This window comes from Trichosurus vulpecula, chromosome 5 (assembly GCF_011100635.1).
Source record: "Trichosurus vulpecula isolate mTriVul1 chromosome 5, mTriVul1.pri, whole genome shotgun sequence".
In the NCBI taxonomy this organism is placed as follows: domain Eukaryota; kingdom Metazoa; phylum Chordata; class Mammalia; order Diprotodontia; family Phalangeridae; genus Trichosurus; species Trichosurus vulpecula.
In genome coordinates, this window is record NC_050577.1 from 296,064,678 (window position 1) to 296,083,973 (window position 19,296).

The window sequence follows — 19,296 nt, forward strand, 5'->3', positions numbered from 1 at the left end:
CCATTCTGGCCTGGACAGAGGCCAGGTAAGTCACTGGGGGCTTCTTTCTCACCCACAAGCTGGGCACCCATACTGTCCTTCCTATACTTTCTGAGCTCTGGGCAGTCACTGAAGCAATACCCCAGGCCTGACACACTCCCTTTTCATCTTTACCTTGCAGCATCTGCCTTTGAGACTCAGATCAGATGGCACCTCTCCTAAGGAAGCCTTCCCTGATCCCCATCCCCCAACTCCCCAGTACTCTGGCCCTCCTCAGATGACCGTGCACACAAACGCACATGTGTGTGTGTCTATGTTTGTGTGTGTGCCTGTGTGTGTGGGCATCTGTGTCTGTGTGATCCTCCAGTAAAATGCAAACTCCTTGGGGACAGGGACATTCCATCTTTATATCTCTAAAGCCTGGCACACATTGCAGATATCTAATAAATGCTTGTTGAAGCTTCTCATTATTATGGGATCAGAGAACCAATGAAGCAACCAGCCAGCATATATCAAGCGCCTAAAATGTACCAGGCACTGGGCTCCAAAGAGACAAAGAAAAAGAAGCTGTCCCTGCCCTCAGAAGCTTATATTCTGATGGGGGGACATAATATGTCAATTCCTAGGGATGTGCAAGATATGTAGAGAGGAGATGAACAGTCATCTCAGAGGGCTTGAAGGTTCTAGCAGCTGAGGGAAGGATTTGAGTAACATCTTGAAGGAAGCCAAGGAAACCAGGAAGTAGAGATGAGGAAGATGAGCATTCCAGGCATGGAGAACAGCCAATGAAAAAGTGTGGAGACAGGAAATGGAGTGCCAGGGATAAGAAAAGAAACAGCAAATAGGCCGGTAGAGCTGGACTAGAGAGTTCAGGGAGACAATAATATGTAAGAAAACTGGAAAGAGAGACAGGGGCCAGGCTGTAAAGAGAGTTATACACCAACTAGAATTGAACCTAGAATCTAGAACATGAACCTAGCACTGGAAGGGACCTCAGAGTCTGCTTCATTTTACAGATAGGGAAATTGAGGCTCAACAATGTTAAGTGACTTTCCTAAGCCTCCAAAGTAAGTCTCAGGGGCAGGATTTGGCCCCATACCCTGATGTTGAAGCCCAGCTTTCTCCCCATGGAATCCACTGGTTTTGCCCATTTCTCATCGATCTTCATTTCCTCCATATTCACTCCATCTTTACTCCACTTTACTCCATTCCTGTCTATTCCCCATCTCTCAGTCTTTTTATCTGCCTACCCCTCTGTCCCTCTACAAGGCTCTCTGTAGGTCTAATCACACACCCCCTCCAGATCTGTCCCCCCAACTGTGTTCGTTTCCCCCTCCCCCAACTCCCTATGTGACTGTCTATTCCCCTCCCACAATGCCCTGCCTGTCCATCGCCGCCCCCCCCTCCCCCCCCCCCCATCAGCACCGAGGGCCTGCCTGCTAAGGCAGCTCCCCCTCCTATGGCCTCCAGGCGGGGGCAGGAAGGGCCTGTGAATGAACTACTCAGGCTAGGCACACATTCCTGAGCCAGGCTCTGGACAGCAGCCACGGCCCCCACTGAAGTGCTGAGCTCCAGCTCCCAAAGGAAGGGGCCGCTAGGGGGCCCAGGAGGGGGGCCGGAAAGGAGCAGGAAAGAGAGGGAAGGGTGGTTCCTTCTACCCCTTCCCCAGAAACACACTCTGCAAGAACAAAACAATACAGAGGCTTTGGAACTTCTGTGTATGTGTGTGTGTGTGTGTGTGTGTGTGTGTGTGCAGGTGGGGGAAGGAATCCTTGCTCAAATATTCACACTAGCCTTGGCATGGAGACCAGAGCCTGGACACAGAAAGTGTCCTGCAGTGGGCAGAGAGCCTCTCAAAAGGGGACAAACCCGCCTGCCTCCCTAGGGTGCTCGAACAAATGAAAAGAAACATGTAAAATCTCTCTGACGGTACAATTTAAAGAGGCCTAGATTTGGAGCCAGGAGCCTTGGGTTCAAATGTTAGCTATGCTCCTCACAATCCGTGTGACCTTGGACAAGTCTCACTACCTCTGGTACAGAAAATTATGAGGGCTAAATGAAATCAAAGCTTTGGATCTAAACCCAGCTTCATGAAAGGAGGATTAAGAGAGGAGAGAACCAGGCCCAGGATGGAGCCAACCGGAATACCCAGTTACCAGTCACGATATAAAGATGAATGATCCAAAGAGACCAAGAAGGAGCCATCAGACAGAAAGAGAACCAGGAGGTGCCAACGTCAAAAAATCCAGAGAGGAGTCACCAAGAGGTGGGTGATGCCACGGAGTGAGAGCCCAAGAATCTAAGTTCGAATCCCAGGCTGGCCCCAGGGTCTGATGTCCTCACCTCCAAAATGAAGGGCTTGGACCAGATGGGCTCTGAGGTCCCTGCCTAGGATCCTATGAGGACGAGGTGGTGCCAAACAGCAGTCAATGCGGGCCTAATCAATTCTGACAGAATTGAAGTAAGGTCTGTGGGGTTATCAGGACTCCTACTTCTGCCTCCGTTATCCAAATGGCTTTTCTCCCTCTCTCCCCTTCTCTCTCTTTGTCTCTGTCTCTGTCTCTCTGCTCTCTCTGTCTCTGTCTCTGTCTGTCTCTGTCTCCTCCTCCTCCTCCTCTCTCTCTCTCTCTCTCTCTCTCTCTCTCTCTCTCTCTCTCACACACACACACACACACACACACACACACACACACAGCAGAGGTGAACCTTTCAAAGAAACAAGAAATACAAGTCTCTTTCCCTCTCTGAGCCTCAGTTTCTCATCTGTAAAATGGGGGTGACAGTCTTTGCACAGCTTGGTTCCTAATGGATACAAAGGCTTCATCGCCACAGGCATAGATGAGTATCAGTTAGCATTCTCTCCCACTTCTCGGCCCAATCACCATTCACAGTTAGCACCCCCACCCCATAAGAAAGGAGGGAGCTGAGTTTCGATGCAGTACCTATTCAGCATCTCCGAGCCACAGCCTCGGGCAGTAATGGTGTCTGACTTCCCTGTAGGCCATAGGACATCAGAGGATGAGGAGGAAGAAAGCCCAGGAGACCATGGCTTGAGGGTGACGCTTCCTTGGTGGGGAAAGAACATGCATTTAGGTCAGTGCTGGCCATCAGACCAGGGGCCCAAAGACCAGGGGGAAGCACGGGAAGAGTAGTTCTATGTGACCTGGGCCCTCCCCTCCCAGGTTGGTGCTAGCCCTTAGACCAGGGGGCCAGAAGACCAGGGAATGAGCAGAAAGAATAGTCTTATAGGACCTGGGCCCTCCCCTCCCACACATCAGAGCCCGGAGGCCCACAGTGATATGAGCCAAGGTCACTGTTTCTGGATCCCCCTATTGTTCCTTCCAGATATCTTCAGGAGCCCCTGGACCCATCAGTGCTGATCTGGTCTCCCTGATCACCTCTGCAATCAAACGTAGTACTAACAAGACCCCAAAGCTTGGGCTGAGGAGGGTTTAAAAACCAAGGCTATATCAAATGCCACTCAGCTCACTCCTCTAGATGTTGGGTCCCTGGGAGCCCCACTCCTGCTCCACAAGAGGATCCAACTCAGGGTTTCCTAGTCCAGGGGTCCAAGCTGGGCTGGCATCACAGGCCAGAAAAAGGATGGGGGAGGTTCCCATCCTCTTCCACCCCTGGGAACACAGGAAACTATCCCTTGGAAAGACAGACTTAGGTTTCCAAAGGAACCCAAAACGCTCCCTGATCCCCTCTCCCTCCACCCTCCTCCTAGTCTGAGGAAGGCCTGCTGAGACCTTGGCAGGGCTGACCCAGCTCTGCCTCTGGACTATGCGCAGCCCCTGCCCTCCCATGGCCTTGACTACCTGGTATGTCAGATGTGCTGCTGAAGGACCTGTAGGGAGAGAAAGAGAGGGAATGAGGACGGTGGCAAAGGAAGAGAGAATCCAGGCCCAGAGACAAAGACTTTCCAGCCCCTCCCCCCATACCAACCCCAGGGAAGAAGGGAGGTGCCAGGATGAGGCGGGCAGGGCAGAAGAGCTCCCAGGTCCTCAGGACCAGTTTAGCCCAAACACAGGCTTTCCTAGGCTTTCCAGACTCTCCCAATGGTTTGGGTCTCTTGCATTCTACCTCTTTGGGGGTGCAGGGTCCTCCTCTCGCTGCCGCCGGAGGATAGAGCCGGCGCTAGGGGGGAAGGGGAGGATGGAGAGACGATTGATCTCCTTCTCACTATCCACCGTCTCCTCCTGGGAAGGGAAGATTCAACAAGGAGTCTGGGGACCATTCACTCAGCCCTCCCCCTTCCCTCCAAAGAGCTCCCAATTAATTCTGTACTAGCTGTGTGGCCTTGAGAGGGTCATTTAACCTCTGGTCCTCAGTGTCTTCATCCATAAAATAAAGCTATGTGGACAGTCTCATTCAGGCCTAAAGCCTATGACTCCTTAGTATTCTCCCATTCACAGGTCAGGAGATCAAACCCTAGACAAGTCGGGGGCACACGGGGGAGCCCAGATCGGTCAGCCTCTGAGCCAGGCTCTAGGCCAGCCTGCATGGCGGCCCATGCCTTTCAGCTATACCCCATTCAGAGACAAGGGAACTAAGAAACCCAGACCCATAAAAACAATTCCCTTTTCTCAAAGATTTTACAAAGGCATTCCTTCTCAACAATCCCCTTTGAGCTAGGGAGTAAGAGGACCAGTTTTGTTTTGCTTTGTTCTTTCTGATGGGGAAACAGAGACTCCAAGGAGGGCTGTGCCCTGTCCTCAGTGACCCAGACAGGAAGCAGCGAAGCCAAGACAATGACCCGAGTCTCCTAACTCCCAAGTCCAGGGCAGTAACTGCTCCCCTTCCCCCACAGCCATCCCCAAGTCCTTCAAGTTCGGCCTCGTACCAACGTGTGAGGCTCAGATCCTCCAGAAGTGGTGGTCTCCCCAGCCGCATCCAGACTCCCCAGAAGAGAGGGGCACTCGCTCAGACTCCATGTGCTGCTGAGGTTGGAGCAGAGGGAATGGGAAGAGGTGCAGGCCTGAGGACAAAGGAGGGAAAGTCATCGATGGCCCCACCAATCAAAAGGCTTCGTTAAGCACCAAGAGCGTGGTAACACAACAAGACCGGTCAGCTCTGCCCTTAAGGAATTTACACTGTACAGAGATCCCAATACGGTCACAGCTAAGCATAACATCTAGACAAAGTAACAGGGGACTCGGGAAAGGCTCCAAAAGCAAAAAAGAATGGATGTCCATCCCCAGCCCACCCTTCCCAACCCTCAAGATCCCTGCGGGGCTTTGGGCAAATCCCAAGCTCAATGCCACATTCTAGAAGAGACCTCAATCATCCTCGATCCCAGGAAGGCTGAAGGGTCAGATCCTTTCTGCCTTTCTTGTCCCCTTTGCTTTTCCCAAAGATCAAGGGCCTGGGTCCCTCTACCCACTCTGGCTTCAGAATGGACAAGGCCATTCACACTGCTTTGATGAGCAAATCCTTCTGATAATATAGTGAACCAGTAGACCTTCCCATCTGCCCTGCTTCTGTGCCTTTCAGACCCCTGGATCTTGCCATCTGCCCTACATCTGCAAATTATATTACACACACACACACACACACACACACACACACACACACACACTCTCCTTGAGACTACAGCCTGTCTGGATTTTCTGTTTGTATCCCCAGCACTTGGCACACAGTGAATGGTTTTTCATTTAGTCAGTCATTCCTTTGAGCAGACAGCTCCCTACACATGTCCTGGGACAGCATCCTAGCCCCTTCCCCCGTACCCGCCCGGTCATCATTTACCTCACCTTCATGCCCGCACTGCCTTGGGCCCGCTGGAGCTGGGCTTCCAGCAAGCCCTTGGCCCCCTCAAGCCGGGTGACTGTGGTCAGCAGCTCATCCCTCTCGGCCTCCAGGCTTCGCACCTGCTTGCGGTACTGGTCCTTCTCAATCAGACTCTTAGAATACTGGAGTTGAATATGGTCCCGGCTCTGGATGGCCTGCAGGGAGGGTCAGAACATGTCAGGAAGACTCAGTCCCATTCTGGGCCCCAAATTTAAGGACAGGTCAAAGGATACCAGGTCTAGAAGGAAACAGAGGTCATTTTACAGAGAAGGAAACTGAGACCCACAGTCTCAGGGAAGTGAACTACCCAAGGGCACCATGGTAGCCCATGGCCAAGCCAAGATTTGAACTCAGTTCCTCTGCATCAAAATGCAACACTCCTTCCAATGCCCCATATGCCCATTGCCCACTGGCATCTGAAACCATGGGCTCAAGAGACTGGAGCCCTTGAGAAGCACTAGCTTTTAATGGGATAAGGAACCTGGAGTTGGGTTTAACTAATGTTCATTCTCTTTCTTGTTTTGTTTTGTTTGGTTTTGGGGGGAGCAATTAGGGTTAAGTGATTTGCCCAGGGTCACACAGCTAGTTGGTGTCTGAGACTGGATTTAAACTCAGGCCCTCTTGATTCCAGAGCCAGTACTCTATCCATCTAGCTGCCCCCACTAATGTTTATTCTCAAAGAACCAAAGCTGGAAGGGACCTCAGAGGCCATCTACTTCAATCCCCATGAGGAGAAGCTCCTTCTAGAATGTTCCTGCCAAGGAGCCAGCCAGCCAAAGTCAGAAGGCCTCCCCTGAGGACCCACTGCCTCCCCAGGCAGCTGACCTGCACTGCAAAGGGGAGTCCCCCATATCAGCGTAGTCACAGGTCTAGGACCCATCTCTATCCTTCCTTGTAAAGTAAGTAGGAACAGAAGATTATGGGACTTAAAGAAGACTGAAACTAGGCTCGGAGGGGGTTAGATGCCTTGCCGCAGGTCATGTGGGCAGAGCCAGGATTAGAACTCAAGTCTTGTGACTCCAAACACAGCACTCTCCTGACTTTCCTGCCCTTCCTACCACCTTGGCTGGGTTTCTTTTTATTTCATTTTTGTTTACAGTTGCACCTTCTCCCCCTCCCCACTCATTGGGAAATCGAGAAATACAACAGCCATTCTACGTATACAGTCACGCAAAACATATGTCCCCATTAGCCATGTTCTGGAAAAAAAGCAAGAAACATTAAAAAAGGAAAAAATCTGCTTCAGTCTGCACTCTGGGCACATTATCTCTCTGTCTGGAGACAGAGCATTTCCATCGTGGGTCCTTTGGGACTGCCCTGCCTGGCACTCTTAAATAAGCAGAATTCCCAGCTGCTCACTCAAGACAAAGAATGGTCGGGGAGGGTCTTCCTCCCAGGGTGATCTGGCAGTAACCACATGGCACAGCCAGGCCCACACGGAAGGGAGACGGGAGCTGGGCCAGTCGCTTCAGCCTGATTGTGCCTGTACCCTACAAGACCTCTCAGTCAGCAGGTTTCCTCTTCCCTCCCCCTCTTCTTTTATTCAGTCCCCAGAAAAAGCTTTATCCTCACTGGGTGAACTGAGGGGGAGAAAGGAAACATCCCTATATCCCCCACGCCCAGGCTAAGCCGGAGGGAACTGAAGTCCAGAGTCAGAAAGGACCACACCCCCCAAAGCTGGGGGATGGCCAGGAAAGAACCAGCAAGGCAGAGATAAGAAAAAAGTCAGAGCTGGCCAAATCAGGCTGGGCTGGAGTGTGGAGGCCCCTTTCCTGCCTCAAGTCCTATTTCCTCAATCAATCACATTTATTTAAGAACCTACTAAGTACCAAGCCCTAGGGATACAGAGAAAAAGCAAAATCAGTATATTTGGTATAAGAGTTTTGCTTCTGTTTTTTTTTCCCAATGAGAAAGAAGATTTTTATTCATTAAAAAATTTAAATTATATTATATTCTTGGGGGGGAGGGGGACAAGATGTGTAGAGATTGGTACATCCAGAGCAAAAAGCAGGTAACTTTAGAAGAGGGAGATGCTTCCCAAAAGAGGGGAGTCTTGAAGGAAGCTGGGATTCTGAGAGTCAAGGGCAAAAAGAGAGAGTATTCCAGGCAAGGGGTACAGCCAATGCAAAGGCTTGGCATTCCTAAGCTGAAAGGGATCACCGAAAGCAGCTGAACAAGAAGCCCCTCTGTGTGTGGTCGCTCAGTGATGAGGAGCTCACTACCTTCCATCCAATCCCATGAGGTGAGGCTGATGGTTAGAAGGTCATTCCTGATTTGGGAGAGGGCTTCAGCTGAACTTGCCCACATTCCTCTCCCCACAGGGGCTGAGTTAGAGGCAAACAAATGCTCCACCATTAGCATATTCATGTCTCAGCCAGTCTTGGGGGCCAGGGCTGCCAGGAGACGAGAAACTGGGGCCTGGAAAGTGACCCCAAGTAGAAGAGGGGGCAGCCCTGACACCAAGCCCACTGTGGTATTTCTGCCCACCCAAAATTTCTCACAGGTCTTTGGCTGGATTTCTTTTACGCTTTTTATCCTACTTGACCTTGTGGTATTACTGATCAATCGTAAGCATTTAGTAACTGTGTGGTCTGTGCAGGTGACTTCATCCTTACTGGATCTGTTTCATCATCTTTAAAATAGGAGAAATAGGCTTGATGAATTCTAAGATCCCTTCCATGTCTGCGGCTGAGATCCTGGTATGTATCACTGACTACCTATCAGGCCAGGGAGACACCAATTCAAAAACAAAGAACTCTTGCCCTCAGAAAGCTTCCAATCAGGACATAATAAGTATACGAGATAAACACAAGGGAACGGGGTGGGGAAAGGGGCGATCAGATCCCATGTAGTAGGAAGTGCTGCTAAGGACTGGAAGAAGAGGTGAGCCAGGAGGGCATCCCAGGCAGGAGGCACAATCAGTACAAAGGCAAGAGGACAGGAAACAGAATTTAGCATGAGAAGAACAGCAAGGGATTTTGTTCTTGTTTTGTTTGGTCTGGTTGGTTTTTGGTCTGCATTTTCTTTTGCAACATGGCTAATGTGAAAATGTGTTTTGCATGACTTCACGTGTATAATTGATATCAGATTGCTTGCCTTCTCAAGGAGTGGGGAAGAGAGGAAGAGGAGGAGAGAATTTGGAATTCCAGATTTTTTTTAAATGAATGTCAAAATTTTGCACATGTAATTGAGAAATATTTAATAAGATAAATAACATATTGGAGGAGGGTGCAGAAGGCCAATTGGGTGAGATCACCAAGTGGTATCATGGCGGTAATGTATAACAAGGCTGGAAAGGTAGTGAGGGGTCAGGGGTGAAGAGTTTAGACACCAGACCAAGGGCTTTAGAGCTGACACGAGACATATGAGGAAGCCACTAGAAACCAGGGGTCCAACCTATGCTTTAGGAAAGTCCCCGTGGAGGCTGAGATGGAGTGAAGAGAGCCCTAAGGCAGGGAGACCCAAGAAGAGGCTGTTGCCACCATCCAGACAAGAAGGGATAGCCTTTTCTGGGCACAGAAGTTGGGAGGTAAGCACCCTGAGGTCCGGGACTGTGTTATTCTTCATCTTTGTATTCCTCCACGCCATGAATAGGGCATTATCCTCAAAAGGAACTTAATGTTTGCTAATTAATTGATGTTTGCTAAACTGGATCCTAGGACTTGAAAGGTGGAAAGGCCTGATTTGGGAAAAGTCCTTTCAGCTCAAGATCTCGGCTACCTGGGGCACACCTTGTATGACCTTGGTAATTCATGTTCCTTCTCTGAAAGCAGTTTTTTTATCTGTAAAAAGGGGTTGTGGGATTAGTGACCTTCAGGCCCCTTCTAAATCCCATAATCCCAGGCTTTTTGACCCCAAATTCTTTCCGCCACTTTCCTATATGTGACTGGGCTGGGCCTTCTGTATCACCCTACTAATGCCACCAGCCCCAGCTTAACCTCTAGGGACCCCCAAGTCCGTGCTCCTCCTTTCCCTGCCCTCCTGGCCTCAAGGGTCTGTCCCCCTCTTCCTTCCCTTCAGTAACCCAAGACCACCAAAGTTGTTTTTTTTTTTTTCCAGCAACAAAGGAAACATAGGAAAAGGCGAGAAAATCACAGCATCCCAAAGTGCTGAGTTATAGATTCCAGGAAACTTATTGTAAGATAGGCCTAGTCTGGCCACTGAGGCCAGCAGCAGCTTCGAGGACTGACCGGCCCCATTCCTATTTCCCTCATATCTAGACCTGATGTGGTCACATGGTCAACCACCCACCCAGTGCCTCAGATGGACAGCCCTTCACATCCTCAGCCTGCTCTCCCCAACAACCAGAGGCTTTGTCCTCCTAAGGCAGTGGCCTCTCTCTGACCCCTTCTAGCTCCCTATAGAGAGCACTCCAGAGGATGGGGTGGGACTGACTGCCAAAGAGCACTCGCTCCATCTCTTCCTCCTTCGGGGAGGGGATGAAAAGTAATCATGTAAAAACAGTACAATAATAATAAAGTAATGGTAGCGGCTTCCAGGAAGGCAGAGCTGGCTGATTAAGCCAGCATTGGCACTAGGGTGGTTAAGGGACGAAGGCCTTCCGTGGGCGCCCAGGCTGACCGTTGAATGGTAGAGAAAATGTGTGGCCAAAGAGTTGCAGCCAAAGGCAAAGTGACTTGATGAAGTCATATGGAAACAAGATTCGAATCGGGTCTTGACTCCCAAATCTGGGACTCTTTGCCCTGTACCACAGCACCCAGCCCCTTCTTTTTGCAGCCGAGGAAGCTAAGGCCCAGAGAACTGAGATGATTTACGGCTGTTAAGTTGGAGAACCAGAGGCCTGGGAGACTGGGGGGCTGGGGAGGGAGAGGATTGGCCGCTGTGCCCAAGGGGTTTAGCCCAGGTGACTGGACTCTCTCTCCCCTTGGGTCATCGACGTGGGTAGGTCACAGTCCAAATCACGTCTCCTGGGGCACCACTGAATCCCAAACTCTTAGAATTGGGAAGGACTTCAGAGCATCTAGCCCAACCCACCCCCAACCAAGAATCCCTTTTACCAAAATAAGGAACAAGTGGCAGTCATGATGAGAAGTCAATTCCAGCCTAGCCCTGCCTCTCTAAGTGATACCAACTGTGCTGGGTGCCAGGTCCCATCCCTGGAGCAGCAGCAATGAATGAATAGCATCGGGAATCAATTCCAGGCAGGCTGCCATCAGCAAGACACCTAACCCCCCACTTTCCCACAGAAAGGGAAAGGGCCAGGAGACAGCCTCCCATCTTGGGTTGGGGGCTCATGGCTAAGCCCAGCTGGCACAGAAGGAGTGACTCACCTGGTCCCTCTCCTTCTCAATCTCCTCCAGCTGTACCAGGACAGTGGCCATTCGGTGCTTATAAAGGCCGCAGTCTTTCTGCAGGGTCCGGTGCTTAAGCTGCAGATCTTCCATCTCCCGTAGGTACTGGGTAGGGGGTGAGATGGGGGGACCATCAGGAAACTAGGCAGTCAGACATTTACAGGCGGACTTCACATTTCCATGGTACTTAACAGTTTACAAAGCACTTTCCTGTATCACGGCCCTTGAGAAACTCAAAGGTGGATTATGCGCAGAAACTGCTATGGAAACCATGAAGCAGCTACGTTAGATGGCCTGATGGACTCAAGAAGACAGAGTTCAAATCCTGCCTCAGACACCCATCAGCTGTGAGGCCCGGGCCATTCAACCTCAGTTGGCTCATCTATAAAATGGGGGTACCTCCCTTACAGGATTTTTGTGAGGATCAAATAAATTAACATAGTGAGTGCTTTGCAAACCAGTAAGTGATCTATAAACGCTAGCTGCTATTACTATCAAATACTAGAGGCATTTATTGATAGGAAAGGTCGGGCTGTTCCTGTTTTGCAGAACACAGATTTAGGGTTAGAGCTCAAAAGGCCCTTTGAAGCCATACGTCCATGCCCCTCTTTTTCCAGCTGTAAGCTACTTGAGGCCAAGGACTGTCTTTTGCCTCTTTTTGTATCTTCCACGGCTTAGTACAGTGCCTGGTTCATAGGAGGAGCTTAATAAATGCTCATTGATTGGTTGTTGTCACCCCCACTACACTGTAAGCTTCTTGAGGGCGGGGACTTTTTTTGTCTCTTTTTGTATCCTCCATGGCTTAGCGCAGTGCCTGACACATACTAGGCACATATAGATAGAGAGGCAGTGACTTCCTCAAGGTCACACAGCTATCAAGCAGGGAATGGGGGACTCAAACCCAGGCCTCGTGCTGCCAGATTCAAGTGTTCTTGGCTCCCCCACACTACAGACCTCACAGTGAACCAAGGCCATCAGATAGAATGTACGTTCCTTAGGGGCAGAGGTTTTATTTTGTCTTGGTAACTCCTGGGCCTTGTACAGAGTAGGAGCTTAGGAGATGCTTGCTGAATGAATTTTTATTCCTAACAATGAAATGCAGTGAGGTCAACGGATCCAGTGGGAGTGGACTCCATGACCTTGGCCCAGTTAGGGCCATGATTCAATAGACTGGGTCAGCCAAGAACAGGCCTCTCTAGGGAATGACTAAACCAGTGATGGTTTAGGAATATAATGGAATATTACTGAGCCCCTGATAAACAAATACGAGGAGTCTGGAGAACTAGCTGAAGACAAAGACAGAGGAGGCAATGTTTCTTAGTGAATGAGCATTGGACTTGGAGTCCAAAGGCCTGGGTTCAAATCCTGCTTCTTACTGTTACCAGCGTGTGACCCTGAGCCTCAGTTTCCATATTTGTAAGATGAACTGGGCCCTCCAAGCTCTAAATCTAGGATCCTCCAATTTGCCTTTCCGTGTATTGCTGGTGCTTTCTTTACACAATGCTTGGCCTATTGACTGACAGATGTCAAATGAAACAAACAGGACCAGGAGAACAAACCATCCTGAAAGACAGATGAGCTCCACTTAACTCGTAGACCAATATTGGTTCAGGTGAGAAGCCAATGCACTGCCCTACCCCCGCCCTTCCCTCATCTCCCCAGAGAGGCCTGGGAACAAGGGCAGGTCTGGAGCTCTACAGATGCTCTTGCTGTGGCTAAGCTGCTGTTCTGGCTTAAAACAAGGAAGAGTTCCATGGGAGGGGACCGATAGCAGGAAATGACTGTTCCATAGAAACAAAAGGCATCAGGGAGACTTGTTTTTAAAGGAACAGATGGGACCCTGGGGAAAGGCAGTCATCAGGAGCTGCCCCAAAGAGGAGTTGCAGTGGAAGTGTAAAGGAGAGGAAAGGTAGCAGGGCCTGGAATCACAAAGGCCTGGACAGGCCACTTATCAGCTGTCTGATCCTGGACAAGTCACTTCCCCTCTCCAAACCTCAGTGTTCTCATCTGCAGAACGGGCACCATCGTGCTCATTAAAAACACAGGGCAGTGACAGAGAACAATGTGGTAAAAACAGGAGGCATTATTAGGATATAACTGAGGATTCCTTGATGGGGCTCCTCCCCTCTGCTCCACCTTAATCCTCCTTTGAAGACCGCCAATGAGTGGGGCAGAGCAGGGGGTGGGAGAAAGGGTAGTTGGCCAGATGGCTGTGAAAAAGGAGCATCCGAGTATCCCAACTGCAGGCAGGGCCACCTACTCCATTATGTTACAGATAAGAAAACGGAGGTCCATGGAGGCGCAGTGACACAGGCTCCCAGCTCTGGAGGAGACCTTGGAGGGTGATTAGTGTAACCACTTCATTTTCAGATGAGGAAACTGAGGCCCAGAGAGGCTAAATGACTTGCCCAAGGTCAGAAAGGTAGCAAATGGCAAACAGGTGGGATTTGAACACAGGGCCTCAGACTCCAGAGCCCAGGGTCCCTCCACTCTATCACAGCTCCCGTTTCTGCAGCACTTTTTAAAGTTTACAAAGCGTTCTCCCAGATACGACCTCATGAGGTAGGGAACATGAGCACTGTTGTGCCCACTTCATAAACTGAGGGTGGGGAAGTCACTTTTGAAGGGTCACAAAGCTGTAAGGAACAGAGCCAGGATTCAAACCCCAGTCTCCTGGCTTCACGTTCAAAGCAATTTCCGCTCTGGCCTCTTAGGAGCTGGTGGGGTCTCAGCTGCATCTGGACCTGGGGATGCTGGGCAGACTTGGAGGCATCCTGGTTTCCAGGTCTCCCCTGCCCTGCCTACTGGGAGCTCACCGACACCTGGCAGGTGGGAGAGAGGTGAGGAGGTGGGGGGGGGGGTGGCGAGGGCAGGCTGGAAGGTTACCTTGTCCCGAAGTTGCTCCGCCCACTGGAGCTCTCCCTGGACATCGTGGAGCTTCTGACAGAGCTCCTGACGATCATCCTGAGCTTCTTTCCAATCGTGTTCTAGGATGTCCAAGAGGATCTGCTCCGAGCCAGGGTCCTGGGGAACCACAAAGCCCAGTCACAACCAGAACCCCCACTGCACAGCAGGAAGAGTCCCCAAAAGGCTGGGGAGGCAGGGCAAGGGGCAGGAAGTGCTGTCCTGCCATAATCCCCAACCAGCGCCATGCCACTCAAAGTAGGAAGAAACAGGGCCACCTGGGAAGACTCAGACAGAGCAATCCAGAGGGAAGGAAGCAGACCCAGAACAACTTCTACCACAACCACCTGCACCTGGAAAGATCTACAGCTTCGAAAGCCTTAAAATCTCCAACCTGTGCAATGGCCAGCCATGATTCTGGAGGACCAAGGACGAAGGCTAGGGCCCCCATCCAGCTGCGACTCGGGATGCAGAATAAGATACAGATTTTGGAAACGGCCAACATAGGAATGCGTTTTACTTAACTATTTGTTACAAGAGTTTTCTTTTTTTAAAATTCAGGGCAGGGGTGAGAGGGAGAGAAATAAATGCTTGTTAATTGAAAAAAATAAAGCAATAGTAGTTAATGTCGTGGAAAGAACACGTATGGCTAAATGTGGAAATTTGTTTTGCATGACTTCATATGCGTAATGGGTATTGTATTTCTTGACTTCTCAATGGGTGGGGAAGGGAAAGAATTTGGAACTAACAATAAAATGAACTTGAATGGGAAAAAAGAAAGAAAAAATAAAAAGAATGAAAGAGGGAGGAAGGGAAAGAAAGAGGGAAGGATGGAAGGAAGGAAGGAAGGAAGGAAGGAAGGAAGGAAGGAAGGAAGGAAGGAAGGAAGGGAGGGAGGGAGGAAGGAGGGAAGGATGGAGGGAAGGACAGAGGGAAGGAGGGAGGGAGGGAGGGAAGGAAGGAAGGAAGGAAGGAGGAAGAAGAAAGGAAGGAAAAAAGAAAGGATGAAAAAAGAAAGGAAGGAAGGAAAGAAGAAAGGAAAAAATAAAGAAAGGAAAGAAAGAAGGAAGGAAAAAAGGAAAGAAGGAAGAAATGAAGGAGGAAGGAAAGAAGGAAGTAATAAAGAGGAAGAAAGGAAGGAAGAAAAAAGGAAGGAAAGAAGGAAGGAATGAAGGAAGGAAGAAAAAAGAAAGGAAGAAATAAAGAAAGGAAGGAAAGAAGGAAAAAATGAAGGAGGAAGGAAGGAAGAAATGAAGGAAGGAAGGAAGGAATAAAAAGAGGAAGGAAGGAAGGAAAAAGAAAGGAAGGAAAGAAGGGAGGAAGGAAAAAAGAAAGGAAGAAATAAAGAAAGGAAAGAAAGAAGGAAGGAATGAAGGAGGAAGGAAGGAAGGAAGAAAGGAAGGAAAGAAGGAAGGAAGGAAGGAAAAAAGAAAGGATGGAAAAAAGAAAGGAAGGAAGGAAAGAAGGAAGGAAGAAAGGAAGGAAGGAAAGAAGGAAGGAAGGAAAAAAGAAAGGAAAGAAAGAAGGAAGGAAAGAAGGAAGGAATGAAGGAATGAAGGAGGAAGGAAGGGAGGAAGGAAGGAAGGAAAGGAGGGAGGGAGGGAGGGAAGGGAGATTCTAAATCAGAGGACCTCAGTCTAAAACCCTGCTCTTCCATGACTGGGCTTCAGTTTCGTCATTTGTAAAAGAAAAAACAGAGTTGGACCACATGACATCTAAGGCTCCCTCCAGCTCTAGCTATGATCCCAAATTCCTTCATTTCCTCGGGCCTCAGTTCCCTTTATCTGTAAAATAAGAGAGTTGGACCATATGGCTTCTGAGGTTCCTTCCAGCTCCCAATCTACTCTCCTAGGATCCTAAGGGCCTCAGTTAACTCTTCTATAAAAAGAACTGAGCCAAAAACCTACAGGTATTCTCCAATACACATGGCAGCCCCAGTCCTAGGACTGGTAAACATCTGTCTGCCTTCCCTGTTGTATATTTCAAAGTTTCTGCTTTGACGGCTCTCATGACAGCTCTTGATGGGATAGAGGGTGGATGTATTAATTATCTTCATTTATGGATAAAGAAACTGAGGCCCAGAGGCAAGGTCAGATGCCACAGTTGCACAACTAATAGGTGGCCAAACGGGATTCCAAATCCAAGTGTCTACACTCAATGTCCAATGTCCTTTCCCCTACTCTGAGGAAGAAGAGGAGAGGAGGAAGAAGGAGGGGAGAACAGAACAGAGCACTATCTTGAGCACTGCCTGGAATCTCATCTCCCCCACCACCAGGAGACATCATAAGGACAGAAAAGGAGGCGTGTGAGGGGGTCGTGGCCACCCGACCCTCTGGGGCTCAGGACCTGCTTTAGGCCTTCCTGAAGCTCGCGAAGGGAAGTGGTCAGTCTCTGATTCTCAGCCTGCAGCTCGGAGATGAGGTCTGGCGCTTCCGGCTCCTTGTCCTCCTTCTCCAGGGTGGAGGGGCCTTGGCTCCTGGCACTCCGGAGCATCGTGCACTCTTCCTCCAGCCGGCTCACCTTGCACCGAAGCTGGTCTATCTGGGAGGAGAGCAGGGAGGGAGAGATGGTCAGCTCCAGCCCTCAGCCATGACGCACTTCCCACCCACGTCTCAGCCCTTTATCTTTTAATAACAATCAATCCATCCGAAAGTATTATCAGCAATTACTGTGTGTCAAGCATGGGAGAACCAAAGACAAAAATGAGAGGGTCCCTGCCCTCAAGTAGCCTACATCCTAACACAGGAGACAATACACAAAGGGAAATCATGGCCAGACAAGGGAGTCTGGGGCCTGGTTACTTGCTCCATGGAGTAGGCAATCAGCGAGCCCTTTCCAGAAGCAATCGATTAATCTATCACTAAGTATTTCTTAAACACCTACTATGTGTCAGGCACTGGGGGTACAAAGACATAGATGAGCAACAGTCTCTGCCCTCAAGGAACTTACATACTATATAAGGAAACCACACATTCACAGACAATAAAAACATGTGCAAAACATATGCAAAGTGAATGCAAATCAATTAATTGTATTAGTTAATTAAATGAATGCAAATTAATTACAGCTCACATTTCTCCAGCGCTTATTGGACATTTTGAATGCCAGTGCATCAGTATGAATGGCCTCAGAGTCCTGGCTTCAAGTCTCATCTCAGCTATATTTACTATGTGACGCTAGACAAATCACTATACCTATCTGAGCCTCAGTTTCCTCATCTGTAAGATGGGAGGTTTGGACCCTTCTAGCTCTAAACCAATAAGCCTCTTATCCACAAAACACTTCCCCTCCCAAGAACCATGGGAAGTAGGTGACTCAGAAATTCTTACCCCCATTTGCAGATGAAGAAACTGAGGTTTTCACACAGGTGAGCCCCTATGCCTGGGATGCATAGCTTCCTAGGAGCCATAGCACACAAGCCCCCTCTAATGGGAGGCCCTTCTTGATTCCCCAAGCTGAGGATGCCATCTACTTCTTCCACTTATCTTGTATCTGCTTATCTTTATTTGTGTCACCTTCCACTCCACAAGCCCAGGAGAAAGTGATCTCACCGAGGGCAGAGACAGCTTTGCCAGTGTCTTCATGTGCTAGCCTGGCACACAGTAGGGATGTTTGATGGGTTGAATTAATGGCATAAGGGAGGGAGAGGAACAGGCATTGAACCATTCTAAGGGGGCAGAACATGTGGCCACAACACACAGTAGGACAATTCTTTGAGGCCTTGAAGGGCCCTTAGAGCCAGATGAGGAATCAAGAAGACCCAACTCTGAATCCTGCCTCAGACAGACAGGTACAGGGCCTGGAATCAGGCAGCCCATCTCAGACATTTAACAAGTGAAAGTGACCCTGGCCAAGTCACTTCATGGCTGCCTGACTCAGTTTCCTCATCTGTAAAACGGTCGTCATAAACACATCTCCCTCCCAAGGCTATTGTGAGGATTGGATGAGGCACTCTCTCCCTTAATGCCAGCCATTTATTATTCTTGTTACTATCTGTGTGAGCCATAGCGCATCCCCAGCCCTGCCACTAACACTAGAAGGATCAGAACCTAAGAACAAAAGGAAATATTCTTAAATGCAGTGCATTTTTTTATCCTTAAGATAAATAGAGTCAGTGAAATTTGAATAAAATTATATTAATGTATCATATTGTTCATAAATATATTATAAATTCCATTAATGTAATATCATAGCGATAAAAGTATATATTGTATTAATGAAATTCTATTAATATATCAATATGCTATACTAATATATTGGTATATTGATATAATATATCAACACACTGTGTTAATATATTGACATATTGGGGCAGCTAGGTGGCGCCGTGAGTAGAGCTCCAGCCCTGGAGTCAGGAAGACCTGAGTTCAAATCCAGCCTCAGACACTTGACACACTTACTAGCTGTGTGACCTTGGGCAAGTCACTTAACCCCAACTGTCCTGCCTTCCCCCCTCCAAAAAAAATATATATATAGACATATTAACATATTGATATGCCATATTGATATGTTGATGTATTAATATATAAAATATATTGTTTCCGAGTAAAATTCTAATGTTTTTTGCATTAATTGATGTAGCTGGTCCTTCTAGTGCTAACCCCCTGTGTGATCTTGAGCATCACTTCCTCCTCTGGCCCAGTTGTAATTGATGATTTTTATGGTCCCCTCTCTAGCTTTGACATTCTATGTTTTAAGGACCCTCCCAGCTCTGAAATCCTTCCACCTTGTAGGATTCCTCCCAGATCAGGTATATTCTCCATGCTAAGGTCCTTTCCAGCTGTGAAAGTCTATGTTCTAACATTATATATTCTAAGGTTCCTTCCAGCTGTGACCACCTCTGCTCCCTGATTCTGCTCTCACAATCCCAATAAATATTTGTCAAATGGAAATTCAGCTGAACCTCATCAGCCACTTGAAGGACTTCCCAGCAAAGCCTACACACCAAAACACCCAGTAAACAGCTAGGTAGAGTTAAAATATGTCCTTGAAAGTCAGAAAACTGCATACTGAAAAGGCTTCCCAGAATTCCAGACTGCCACCAGAGTTGGCTGAGACTCCCATGAATGGCGCAAACCAAAGGAGCATAACCGTGAAGTCCTTAGGAAAATGTCAGGTCAGGAACAGGGGCAGACAGAAGAATGCAGTTATTGTTGGCCAAAGGTCTCCATGAACTCGTGGCATGGCGTCCCCTCCCACCCACACGCCTGTCCTTACCCAGCATCCATTCAGTGCGTGCCAGAGTCTGATGCCCAGAGGGCACCCAAGGTGGAGCTCCAAGCTCCAAGGTGGAAAAATCACCTTGGAA

The 19,296-nt window shown here is 49.0% G+C and overlaps 1 protein-coding gene across 1 annotated transcript in view; it reads right to left on the bottom strand.

Moving 5' to 3' along the window:
* Positions 1-19,296, bottom strand: part of CARD10 (caspase recruitment domain family member 10) — a 46,114-nt gene that overhangs the window by 19,051 nt on the left and 7,767 nt on the right. The window contains exons 5-12 of the mRNA XM_036758414.1: positions 16,335-16,529; positions 13,971-14,108; positions 11,064-11,189; positions 5,736-5,927; positions 4,826-4,960; positions 4,066-4,181; positions 3,801-3,829; positions 2,922-3,045 (exon numbers count right to left, since the gene is read on the bottom strand). Of these exons, the coding sequence (XP_036614309.1) occupies positions 2,922-3,045; positions 3,801-3,829; positions 4,066-4,181; positions 4,826-4,960; positions 5,736-5,927; positions 11,064-11,189; positions 13,971-14,108; positions 16,335-16,529 (1,055 nt within the window). The remainder of the gene's footprint in view (positions 1-2,921; positions 3,046-3,800; positions 3,830-4,065; positions 4,182-4,825; positions 4,961-5,735; positions 5,928-11,063; positions 11,190-13,970; positions 14,109-16,334; positions 16,530-19,296) is intronic.